Source organism: Tasmannia lanceolata, unplaced genomic scaffold, assembly GCF_043159265.1.
Source record: "Tasmannia lanceolata isolate RefF3 unplaced genomic scaffold, GAP_Taslan_0.1 ptg000023l, whole genome shotgun sequence".
NCBI lineage: Eukaryota > Viridiplantae > Streptophyta > Magnoliopsida > Canellales > Winteraceae > Tasmannia > Tasmannia lanceolata.
In genome coordinates, this window is record NW_027518700.1 from 15,441,523 (window position 1) to 15,454,375 (window position 12,853).

At 43.0% G+C, this 12,853-nt stretch overlaps 1 protein-coding gene across 1 annotated transcript; it reads right to left on the reverse strand.

Moving 5' to 3' along the window:
* Nucleotides 1–2,945: 2,945 nt before the first annotated feature.
* LOC143855863 (uncharacterized) lies at nt 2,946–4,514 on the reverse strand. Its single transcript, XM_077365915.1, has 3 exons — nt 3,881–4,514; nt 3,576–3,796; nt 2,946–3,410 (listed from the first exon to the last, which is right to left on the reverse strand). Exons 1-3 carry the CDS (start codon nt 4,512–4,514, stop codon nt 2,946–2,948), a joined length of 1,320 nt encoding a protein of 439 aa, XP_077222030.1.
* Nucleotides 4,515–12,853: the final 8,339 nt, after the last annotated feature.

Genomic DNA, 12,853 nt, shown 5'->3' on the forward strand with positions numbered 1-12,853 from the left:
GTTGGGATTTGTAAACAGAGGGTACAAATGGGACTTGGTGATCATCTAAGTTTCAATGGGACATCAAAAATTATTTGAAAATGAGGATATTTCGGGGCCCACTTTTTCGGGAATTTGGGGATTCGGTTCGGGACCTCGACTCGAACTTCGGGATTGGGACTTTATTCGATTTCGAGAATTTATTCGATTTTGGGGAAAATGGTCCGGTCAAAATGGGGTGTCTACAGATGCCCCTCTTTGGCAGAGGGCGCTTGTCGCACGAATGCCAAAGCTGAAGAGACAACACATTTTGATCGGCCCGAAATTTCAAATGAAAAAATACAAAAGGAATTAGATTTTTTTATTGAATGGCAATTTGAACTTTGAACAATCAGGCGGAACCCACACGCACTGAAAGAAGAATTTTTAGTTAGGCGGGACCTTCGCGCACTAACAAACGGGAGATTTGGTTAGGTGGAACCTTCAAACGCTAACCACATGGAAGCTTTGTTATGCGGAACATTCACGCATTAACAAGCAAAGAATATTTGTTATGTGGAACCTTCACACAGTAACAAAAGGGAGAATTTTAATTAGGCGGAACCCTCGCGCACTAATCAAAAGGGAAAGCTTTGTTATGCGGAACCCTCACGCAGTAACAAGCAACGGAAATTTGTTATGTGGAACCCTCACATAGTAACAAAAGGGGGAATTTTAATTAGGCGGAACGCTCACGCACTAATCAAAAGGGAAAGCGTTGTTATGCGGAACCCTCACGCAGTATCAAGCAATGGAAATTTGTTATGTGGAACCCTCACACAGTAACAAAAGGGGGAATTTTAATTAGGCGGAACCCTCACGCACTAATCAAAAGAGAAAGCGTTGTTATGCAGAACCCTCACGCAGTAACAAGCAATGGAAATTTGTTATGTGGAACCCTCACACAATAACAAAAGGGGGAATTTTAATTAGGTGGAACCCTCACGCACTAATCAAAAGGAAAAGCATTGTTATGCGGAACCTTCACGCAGTAACAAGCGATGAAAATTTGTTATGTGGAACCCTCACACAGTAACAAAAGGTGGAATTTAATTAGGCGGAACCCTCACGCACAAATCAAAAGAGAAAGCTTTGTTATGCGGAACCCTCACGCAGTAACAAGCAAAGGAAATTTGATCGAGGAGTAAAACTCTTATGAAAAGATTGATACTCTCTTGCTTTTGATTGATTGATTGATTTGGATTGATGGATTTGGATTGATTTCTTTGGAGATTACTTTGTCTCTCCAAAGAAGCGGGTACTTTTTTTTTTTTTTTGCTTGTTGGATTGATTGATTGATTTGGATCGATTGATTGATTCAGATTGATCCCCTTGAGAATTGCTTTGTCTCTTGCCGAGAAAATGGGAGTGTGAGTTCCTTGCTGAGGACCGGACTCACATGATTTGCTGGGATTTTGGGTAGTGACCCATTTTTGAAAGAATTAGATTTTGCTGGTAATTGAACGCTTTGAGCAGTTGCCAGCGGACTCTCTGGGAAATAGATGCTAGACTCCATCGGCGACTAACTTTGCTGATGAGCTGACTATGGAGTAGGCTTAGCCGGGGAATTTGGAGGTTTGACTCGAGATGTGCTCGAGCTTCTCTCATCTGAACTTGCTGGAGACATTGGTTTATTCTGATTGTCCTTGTGGATTTGACAGCTTTTATGACTTGGCGTAATTTGCCAAGTCATAAAAGATGCCCCTAGTGCATTTCATACTTCCATTACTAGAGTCTTAATAAAGCAATACAAATGCAGGGAAACAAATATTTCATTTCATGAATATTGGATTTACAAAGCTCTGTGTGTAGAGGAAACATGAGAACCATAAGATCAATTCTGCCTGAAAGAACTCTTTCAAATCTCCTAGCTAACCAAATTTCAATAGGCCTGATAGCTTGCTATTCTTCTGAACCTTGTTCTGATTTATTCCGTCTTCCGGAGAAGCAACTTCTTGCTTTGGTGCCTGTCACCCCAGCTCTGGGAAAGGTACAGACCATACAAGACCTTGGAGATTTTGACTTGACACGCGACAGACTTTGACAAGTGACAAGTAAAATACATTGACAAACACAGGACTTGGATTTCGAGAAAGACTCAAGTTGCTTCTTGACCTGACAAATATTTTAAATGGTGAAGGTTAACCACTCTTAGAGTGACTCGAATACCATGCTAAAAAGTGATTCATTCCCTGTTCGGTATTACCATCATGGTCATTAAACCCCTTCGATTGCTTAGTCCTAAATGCTCCTAGTTAAGAGGAAGATCAAAGCAAGTCATGCTGGCACTATTCAGACTTTGATGATGCCATTACTAGGTTACAAGTCTTGTCTGCCTCCAGTTGTTCAGCTTCTTTAGAAATCACTGCCACTGACCAGATCGCCTTTCAGGTTTTCAATCTAGCGGACCGCTTGCCTTAATTTTTGCCTAAATTGCCGTTGCGAGTTTTCAATCCAGCAGGCTCACACCTTGATTTTTGCCTAAGCCGCCCTTTCGGGTTTTCAACTTAACAGCTGAATGACCCTAACTTTTGCTTAGATCGCCCTTGCGAGTTTTCAATCTAACGGGCCTTCAGACTCCATTTCTTTTTCTTTTTTTTTTTAGCCACAAACCTTTGCCTATTGCACCAAAAGGACTTTTTAGGTAGGTAGGGTTTGAAATGATGGGAGTTTTGATAAGTTTTCCAAGGTTTCGACCGAATCCGGACTAGCCAGACTGCCTACGTACCCCCAAAGGATGAGGATCAGGTCGCGCGTAGTTCAAGGCACAAATGCCCCTAGTTTATGGGTTTTGAAAATAGAATGGTTTTATTTTGTGTAAGCTCAAAAGGGTTTTGCAGAGGATTCTTTTGATATGTTTTTTTTTTTTTTAAAGAAAGGATTTTTGGTTTGAAGCTCTGGTCGGCCAAGGAAGGCCTTCTGGTGCTTTAAGCATAGTATTTCTTGAGTTGGTCAAGGTTTGTTGGCTCTGTTAGCTTTTCTCCATTTTCATCGAGGAGTCTGACGGCTTTTCCAGGCAAGACTTCGTCAACAATGTATGGACCTGACCATTTCGGCTTGAATTTACCCCTGGGATCGTATACTGGTGCCCGGAAGGATTTCAGAACAAGATCTCCTTTCTTGAGTTCTCGAACTCGAACTTTCTTGTTGAAGGCTCTCTCGACGCGGCGTTGATACCCCTGAACATGGTACAATGCTTTCAGCCTCTTCTCGTCAATCATTTGTAACTCCTGATATCTGGCTTGAGCCCAAACAGATTCTGGCAACCTAGCTTCCATCATCACTCTTAGGGAGGGAATTCGCAGTTCAACAGGCAAGACAGCTTCCATCCCGTACACAAGAGAATACGGAGTTGCGCCTGTAGAGGATCTAATCGACGTCCTATAGGCCCACTAAGCATACGGGAGCTTGTTCGACCAATCTTTGTAAGTCTCAGTCATCTTGCTGATGATCACTTTGATGTTTTTATTAGCAGCTTCAACAGCTCCGTTTGTTTGGGGTCTATATGGCGAAGACTTATGATGCTTGATCTTAAACTCTTCACACAGATGCGCCACCTCCTTCTTGAAATGGGACCCATTGTCTGAAATTAGTTCATGCGGTACTCCATATCTGCAAATAATATTCGCTTTGATGAACTTCGCAACAGAAGCCGAGGTCAATGACGCATATGAAGCAGCTTCTATCCACTTTGTGAAGTAATCAATGGCAACCAAGATATACTCATGCCCACTAGAAGACTTCAGACTTATCTTCCCGATGATATCTATTCCCCATACTGAGAACGGCCACGATGAAGTAAGAGAATGCAACTGAGAAGGCGTCACATGGATGAGATTGGCGTAGACCCGACATTTGTGACATTTCTTCACATAGGCGTAGCAATCGGCTTCCATTGTCAGCCAGTAATATCCAAGTCTGAGAATCTTTCTTGACAGCATCTTTCCATTCATATGCGGCCCACATACTCCATCATGTGTCTGTTCTATGAGTTCAGCTGCTTGATCCTCATCTATACACAAAAGTTGGATTCCATCGAACGACCTTCTGTACAACTCTTCACCACAGATGACAAAGTTAGAGGCCAATTTCTGAGGAGACCTTCGCTCTTTTCCCGAAGCTTCTGTTGGATGCCCCTTGCCTAAGATGAGGTTTTTGATATCTGTGTACCAAGGCTTGTCATCTGAACATCTCGCTGCTATTTCAATAGCGTTAACATCTGACGGGGCCCATTGAAGCCGTACTTCTAATGGTTGAACCTCCATTGCTGCAGAAATATAGAGCATTGAAGCCAGAGTAGCTAATGCATCCGCAAAATGATTCTTTGTTCGAGATAGGTGAGTGAATGTGATATTTCTGAATTTTCTGACTAGAGACTCTAGGTACGTATTATACGGGATCAACTTATCATCTCTTGTTTTCCAGTTTTTGTTGGTTTGACAGATAATCAGAATTGAGTCCCCGAATACATCTAGGTCCTGAATGTGCAAGGCCATGGCTGCTTCCAAACCTGCAATACATGCCTCCTATTCTTCCATATTGTTTGTGAACTTGAACTGAAGTTTGATGGATATAGGGATATACTCTTTTCTTGGTGATACCAACACCGCTCCTACACCTTGGCCTCGATTGTTGACTGCTCCATCAAAGTACATCAACCACTTTGTGTCTGGAACTTCATCTTCCACAGTCATTATCTCCTCATCTGGAAACTCTGCTTTCAAAAATTCATTATTTTCTGCTGGTTAATCGGCTAACTGTTCAGCTATCACGCGCCCCTTAATTGACTTCTGAGTGACATAAGTGATATCAAACTCAGACAATAACAACAACCACCTGGCGGTTCTTCCTGTGAGAGCTGGCTTCTCGAACAAATATTTCAATGGGTCCATCCGTGAGAGTAGAAGAACCCTATTCGATAACAAATAATGCCTCAGCTTCTGAGTAGCCCAAACCAGTGCTAGACAAGTCTTCTCAAGAATGGTGTACTTCTGCTCGTACTCCAACATTTTGTTGCTGACGTAGTAAATGGCTCTTTCTCGCTTTGACTCCGGGTCTTGCTGCGCTAACATACACCCCATCGTTGTGTCAGTAACAGACAAGTACAGAAACATCGGTTGTCCTGGTATGATTGGTGACAAAACTGGTGGTAAAGCCAAACACTGCTTGATTTTATCGAAAGCCTCCTGACACTCTTCGTTCCATTTCTTTGAAGCATTCTTCTTTAAGAGCTTGAAAATCGGTTCACAAGTCGTTGTCAACTGTGCAATGAACCTTCTCAAGTACTGGACCTTTCCTAAGAACCCACGGATCTGCTTCTCAGTCTTTGGAGGTGCCATTTCCTGGATAGCTTTGATTTTCTATGGATCTACTTCAATCCCTCTCTAGCTGACCAAATATCCCAATAGTTTTCCTGATGTAACCCCAAATACACACTTATTCGGGTTGAGACGGAGCTTGAACTTTTGAATTCGCTGGAAGAACTTTCTCAATGCCCCTGCGTGCTCTTCCCTGGTCTTCGCTTTAACGATCATGTCATCAACATATACTTCGACCTCTTTGTGTATCATGTCATGCAGTAAAGTGGTTGCAGCCCTCTGATATGTTGCCCCAGCATTTTTGAGTCCAAATGGCATAACTCTGTAACAATATGTCCCCCATTGAGTGATGAAGGCCGTCTTGATCATGTCTTCAGGAGCCATCTTGATCTGGTTGTATCCTGAGAATCCATCCATAAATGAAAGGAGAGCATGGCCTGCTGTGTTGTCCACCAAGATGTCAATGTGTGGCAAAGGAAAATCATCTTTCAGACTTGCTTTGTTCAGATCTCTGAAATCCACACACATCCTAACTTTTCCGTCCTTCTTGGGCACCGGTACTATGTTGGCTAGCCATTCAGGGTATTCAACAACTTGTATGAAGCCAACATCCAATTGTTTCTGAACTTCATCTCTAACTAGCAAGTCCCACTCTGGTTTCATTTTTCGGAGCTTTTGCTTTTTCGGCCTGGCACCCGGGATTAGGGGAAGTCTATGTTGAACAATTTCTTCACTTAATCCCGCCATGTCATCATAGGACCAAGCGAAAACTTCTTTGAATTCCTTTAATAGGGCAATTAATTCCGCACGCTCTTCAGGAGTTAATATTTTGCCAATTCGAATTTCTCGAATTAGGGTTTCATCACCAATATTGATGGTCTCGATTTCCTCTTCGAATGGTTTTGCTCGACGCTGCTCCTCCTGCCTAATCATGTGTTTGATTTCAGGGGGAGTTTCGTCGGCATCCTCATTAGAGAGGGAGCCTTGATTATTATTATTATCAATTTGATCAGATAAAGAAGCAGAAATTGAAGTAGAGACAGGCGAATAAAAAGAAGAGTCTTTTATTTCATTCAAGGAAATTGAAGTTACATCTGTTGACGCGCCCTCAATGGGCTCAGTATTGAAATCTTTAGAAATCTTTACAGACTCATCATCAGATTGGACTCTCATATGAACGGACTTGACAGACTCGGTAGACTCAACGGAAGATGCAACGGACTCTGCATCGGACTGAACAACGGCATCAGGAAACTCCTCATCAACCGGCTCGATTACAACTGTACCTGCATCAAGAGAAACATCAGATATAGCAAACTCTATTTTTGACTCTGAAATGGACATATAGCTAGAGACAACGGACTCTTTGATAGAAACAGGACTGTACTGGATGACGACTTGGGGTATGACCTGGGAACTCCAGTTCGTGAGAGGTCCCTCGGCTGGGGTGATTAGGCTTTCAGGATCAAGGATCAGCGCATCTCCTCCGATCATGACTACAATCGGTAATTCAACCTGGAATAGGGAATTCAGAAGACACGGCTCAAGGATATCAGCCCAATCAACCTCCGGTTCGATCTCGTGAATCTGCAAACTCGGGCACTCATCTGGCAGCTCCATATCAAAAAATATTTCAAACCCCGGCAGCTCTTGCCCTGTTAACTCATCAACCCACGGCTCTGCGAACCCACAGAATGCAAAGTCATCTCCCTCTCTGCGGTACTTACCATTTCTGATCAGACTAAATGATTTCATCGGCAGCTCTAGACCTTGGCGTCGGAGCTCGGACCATTTCCACATGTAATTTCTCATTTCTCTAATCTCATCACGAGAAGGTTCACATCCGAGTTCGAACAACCCTTCATTCTTTCTCATTACAGGCCATTCGACCATCCCCTGATGATTGCGACCCAGACCTGCACCGGGAAGGTACCCCTGTTTACGCATCATCTTTACAACCCGGGGATTAGTACTGGTGAGGAACAAAATCTCTTCATTCTTTGCTTTTTCAAATGATATGGTTGTGACTTCTACAGAGAACCCGGTCAGACTAACATCACCTTTCTTTTCTGAGGTACCCTCTTGTGAAATTTGGCCTACCTCCAAATCAGGATCACCCTTGACTGTTATCACCCTGTTATTTTTGATGAACTTCAATTTCTGGTGCAGTCAAGAAGGGATAGCTCCAACCTTATGGAGCCAAGGTCGGCCAAGCAAAAGAAGGAAAGACGCTTTGATATCGAGCACTTGGAACTCTACTTCAAAGATTTCTCATCCTATCAGAATTTCGGTTGCTAGCATTCCAACAACATCGTGTCTGGTACCGTCATACACCAAAATTCCTTGTTCAGAAGGGATGAAGTCATTCGGCCCAAATCCCAAGACAGTAGCAGTGGCTAACGGACATACGTTCAGTGCGGACCCGTTGTCAACTAATACATCTGGAACCTTCTTACCGTTACAGACAACAGTGATCTTCAGTGGACGCGTATGATTGTGACCCTCAGATGTCAGATCTTCATCAGTGAAAGAAAGAGTCTTGGACACCCTAGCCATTGCTACTAAACCAACAAGCTCATCAGATGTAATATCTACAGATACCTGTGCAGCATTCAACTCTCTTAGTACAACTTGATGGTGCTTTGGGGAAGCCATAAGCAAACCTCAAATTGAAATATTAGCCTGGGTCTTTTTAAGTTGACGTAAAAGATTCTCATCCTCTTCTTCGCAACTCGGCTTGTTCAGCTTCTGCGCTTCTGCGGCCCTTACAACTTCAGCTGGGTTCTCAGCTCTTAACTCGGCGGGTTTGAAAATTCGCCCACCTCAAGTAACATGGCGGACTTCGTCACATTGATCGTTCAAAAAAATCGAAGTCATCGTCATCAAAGCTAAGAACATATGGAGCAACATCTTGGACTTCCTCTTCATCGCATTCAAGGATGTAGGGACCAGCAGAAGACTCGGCATAGTCATCTTCATCTCCGCCCAGAACATAAGGTTTCTCTTCCTCTACTTCTTCAACTTCCTCGCCAAATGCCAAGACAATCGGTGAATCGGAAGCGATAGCACAAATCAAGGAAGCAGGGTCAAGAATAGGCTCTTCAGTAAAAAACGCCCCAACTGTAGGTGGAGGCCGCGTAGCATGAGCTGGTAATGGATTCCGGGTAGTGTTTGGCATAAATACAGCAATTTTTTTTGCTTCTATCATATCCTGAATTTTATGCCTCAAGGTCATACAGTTATCTGTTAGGTGCCCTGTTCCTTGATGATATGCACAATGCTGATTTTCACGCCAATATCTAGGAAGAATAGGTGGTGGAAGTCTCGGTTCTAAGAGAGTGATCTTTTTGTCTCTTAGTAGCTTCTTGAGAGCGACAGATAAAGGGTAAGGTAGCGGATCAAACTGCCTTGGCGCTTTCCTCGCTGGCTGTTCTGTCCCTGCTACAACTCTTCTCATAGGGCGTGCAGCTATCACATTGTTAACTTCTAGCTTTGAAGCTACCATTGGTTTCTTTTGATTCCTTGGATCAAAAGATGACTTCGCCAGAGAACCCTTCAACAATGCATCTTCAGTTATGGTTCCTGTCTTGATCAAGTGATTGAAATCAGAGTAATACTGCGTCGCCATGAAGTGGTAGTATTGCGGAGACAAATTCTTGACCACTATTTTGATCTGATCTTCTTCAGAAGGGCGGTTAGTCATCTGGGCCACTATTCTCCTCCATCTTCTTACAAAAGACGTAAATGTTTCCTGGGGTCCTTGCTTGATCGCTTTCAGATCCCTCTTCGTAACCTCTATTCCTTCTTCCATTGGAAATTGCTCAACGAACTTGTTAGCAATTTCGTCTAAAGTTCCGAGTTCTTCGGGTTTCAGATGAAGGAACCACTTCTTAGCTACTCCTGTCAGAGACATCGGAAATACCTTAGCGATCTGCTCTGGAGACAGCCCATACCCTTCTAGATTTGAAATGAACGACCTCAGATGACTCCACGGGCACCCCGTCCCATCATATTTATCAAAATCTGGCTTTCTGAATTTTGGAGGAAGAGTGACACCAGGGAAAAGGAAAAAGTCAGACATATTGATCTTCTTTGGGCCCTTAACCTGCATGCTTTCAACTTGCTGGGTCAATTTTTCAACTTTATCGACCAATTCTTTCTCTTTGCCTGGCTTAACTGATTGCGGAAGACAATTCTCCTCTACATATTGCTCATCATAGAAATCATCTTCAAGGGAAATGACAGACCGATTAAAGCCTGGAATCACATTGGGAGGATTTTGGACGACATGTGCTTTTGAGGTAGCGGCTTTCTCGCTCTTCAACTGAGTAACCTTTTCCTTTAGGGAAGATACCTCTCTTGTAAGGTTCCTCATCATGTCCCTCATTTCAGCTAACATCTCATTTGACTCGGCCATTTTGTTAAGATGAGGGAAGACAAGCGGAAATAAAGCTGGTGAGATAGGTGAAGAAGATTTATGACTTAGTCTCGACGTAGAAGATTGTCAGGACCAAGTAGGCTGTGAAATGGTAACTTTTTTCGAAGCAATGGCTATTGCTTAACTCAGACTCCTGAAATGGAAGTAAGAACACTTATTTAAATTAAGATAATCAGAAAGAATGTTACGCACAAATTGAAACAAGAGATAATACAAACACATCTCTCCTCTGGGTAAGAACCAGCAGTACAACAATTGTAAGAAGGGTCATGACGGCCCATCAAACCTAAACGGATAACCATCACACTTAGAGTGTTTCAAATAAAAATCCGGCAGCATAATGGCCTTACAAAAGGATCATGGCATGGTAAACTCATGGTTTATCACTAACCCTAAAGAATAGCGGTCACACTCAATATATTCTGGGTAAAATCCGGTAGCATAACGACTGTACAAAGAGATGTGGTAAGGTAAATACATGGTTTAGCAACAAGCCTAAAAAGATGATGACCACACTCAGGACATTTAGAGAAAATCCGGCAGCATGACAGCTGTACTGGGAGATATGGTACGGTAAGCGCATGGTTTATCAATAACCCTAAAGGATAATGGTTACGCTTAAGGTTTTTTTGGAGAAAATCTGGCAGCATAACGAGTGTACAAGGAGGGTCTCGGCAACCAAGCATAAAGAATACGCCGACAAGGTCAAGATGAAACAGGGCTCTCAGCAAGAACACACACTCTGGTAGTGATAATGGCAAAGTAGACCCATAATTGGCATGCGGAGCGATCTGATCAAGATCGATCAGATAGATCATGGCTATAAAGATAATGATGTGAAACCAATGATCTAATCATAATCCAAAAGATGGATGGATGGGAAAAATGATTAGATTAGGAAAGAAAACCTAACTATGAAGCAAGCCCTAATCTAGTAATAAATATATATACATATATAAATCCTAACCAGGGGCACCAGCCCTAAATATAATCCCGTAGAGTCAAGACACTTGACTCAAGACAGACATGTGAGTGTACTAGGACCGCGTTGTAGCCACTTACAGTGAACTACAATAATCTATAGACAGGACAAGGCTCTTAAATCTAGGCTCCACATGTGTAAGCAACACATGTTCGTCCATAAATGCAAACAAAAGGACCATGCAATATATAGAAGGGGTACCGTTGCGAGGTCCACCTGGCCGGGTGCATAGTTACTTGTACACTGTGACATAGAGTCCAGTGTACGAACTATGTCTGTTTTACACATGAAGTGTCCAGGTGCTGAGTATACTACTAGTGTGGTGGCACTAGAAGGCGGGTAAAGCCCTCACGGCTCCTACTCATAGTATCTCGAATAGGTCATCTGATAGTATATCCATAGCAAACCATAGCAGAAAGTAACCACAAAACAGATAATATGCATGGATGAAAGTGGTGTGTGAACCCTTGTTTTATTTTGTATCTATTTGGTGCCCCTAGCATTCTAACGGAAAAGGTTCCCATTTGAAATGATTTTAGTCCAAATTTCTTCCAAAATTAGTAAAAGTTGATTTTTACAGAGTTAGGCAATGTTCCAAGAATTCCCCAGCAGAGTCGCCAGCCTGTGGACCCCGATCCCGAGGACGAATGGTGAGGGACACGAGATCCCCCGTCAGTCCTCTAAGATCTCCACAATGTGAAGGAGAGCTCTACCAAGGAACTCTCGAAATGGTGCCACTCACAGCATGGGTGGCGATATTAATCAGATACCTCTCGATTCAAGGACTTGCCCGGAACCAAGATGTACCTATAACAAAGAAGAGTCGCCATCCAAGGAAATGGGCCCCGGATCCCATGAAATACTTTGTTGCAACGGATAACCAGAGATACAAAAGTTCGTGCCTGATGACAAATGGGGAAGGTGTTAAGCGCCCCCAATTCGCCCAAGTGCAAGCACCTGGTCTCTTATGCCATTTTTAATTAATTTTGAAGAGTTTTGGGCTAAAATCATGTGAAATGGGAACAAGTACCCCCGAAGAAACATCTATCTAAGCATACATGACCCGGGGATGGGCAAAAGAAAATAAACATCAAAATCCTAACTCACTGCATCTACTCCTAACCCATCACATCTAGGAAAGCAATAACATCCGCATGCACAGCTACAACTAAGCAAGTAATAGCAGATATGATAAGCAAAAAAGCAGTAAATATCTACAGCTAAGCATGTGAAACTAAACGCACAAGGAATAAGCAAGTTGAAAGTAAACACACAAGGAACCAAAGACAAACACATGATAAACTAAAAGATGCGAGGGAAGAAAGGAATCAGAAAATAGACGGTATGCGCAAACCCAAAATGCCAGGGAAAAGAAAATGGGACATACGATAGTCTTAGGGAGCGATCCTAAAGGAATCGAGCTCAGTTATCCTGATCCACTAAAGATCGGACAAGTCTCGCGATCGTCATAGCCTATCGTTGGGCTCAGCGAGGACAATCCCTGTAAAGGGGCCGCGCTACGTGGTCGCCCATCCCAAAACCCGATAAAAACGTCGAAAAACTGATAAAACTAGCAAACCACGATCAAAATCGAAAATGAAATGAAAAGAAGGCTCCGAGTGACCTGGCAATCACCATCCTTGCCCATTTTGGTTTTTGTGTTTGTGGGACATGATCCCGCGAGAGGGGCGTGGGGCGCGAGCCGCCGCGCGCTCTCCTTTGGTCTCTCGTTCCCACGCGATTGGCGTGTGCATTTTAATATTGATTTGAATTCGTCTTTCCTGTGGACTTGGGATCACTAAGGCAATCCGAATTCCACACGAAAGAGACTGACAGAGTCGCCACCTAGATGTGGGATCTAGGACCCATAATTAACCAGAAATCTAGACTCGCTACCTGGTTACGAGAATGGAAGGTATGGGGAGTTATCCACCACATGCACCATTCTTGTCCGATAATCGGTCTTCGATTCCAAAAGCTAACTCTTTTAAATTTATTTTAAATGGCTCATTCAACTCTATGTTAATGTGCGAACTAAGTGACATGCATCCTAGAATCTAATTTCAATGTGAATCCTAGATGTGTATCTTGATTTAT

Bases quoted from the DNA above. Each gene is read 5' to 3' on its own strand.
- LOC143855863 (XM_077365915.1), bottom strand. From the start codon at position 4,514: ATGGCCTTGCACATTCAGGACCTAGATGTATTCGGGGACTCAATTCTG. The intron at 3,797-3,880 runs GTCACAAATGTC...GGCCGTTCTCAG, and splicing joins CTACGCCTATGTGAAGAAAT to TATGGGGAATAGATATCATC. The intron at 3,411-3,575 runs GTGGCGCATCTG...CCGTATGCTTAG, and splicing joins GGTCCCATTTCAAGAAGGAG to TGGGCCTATAGGACGTCGAT.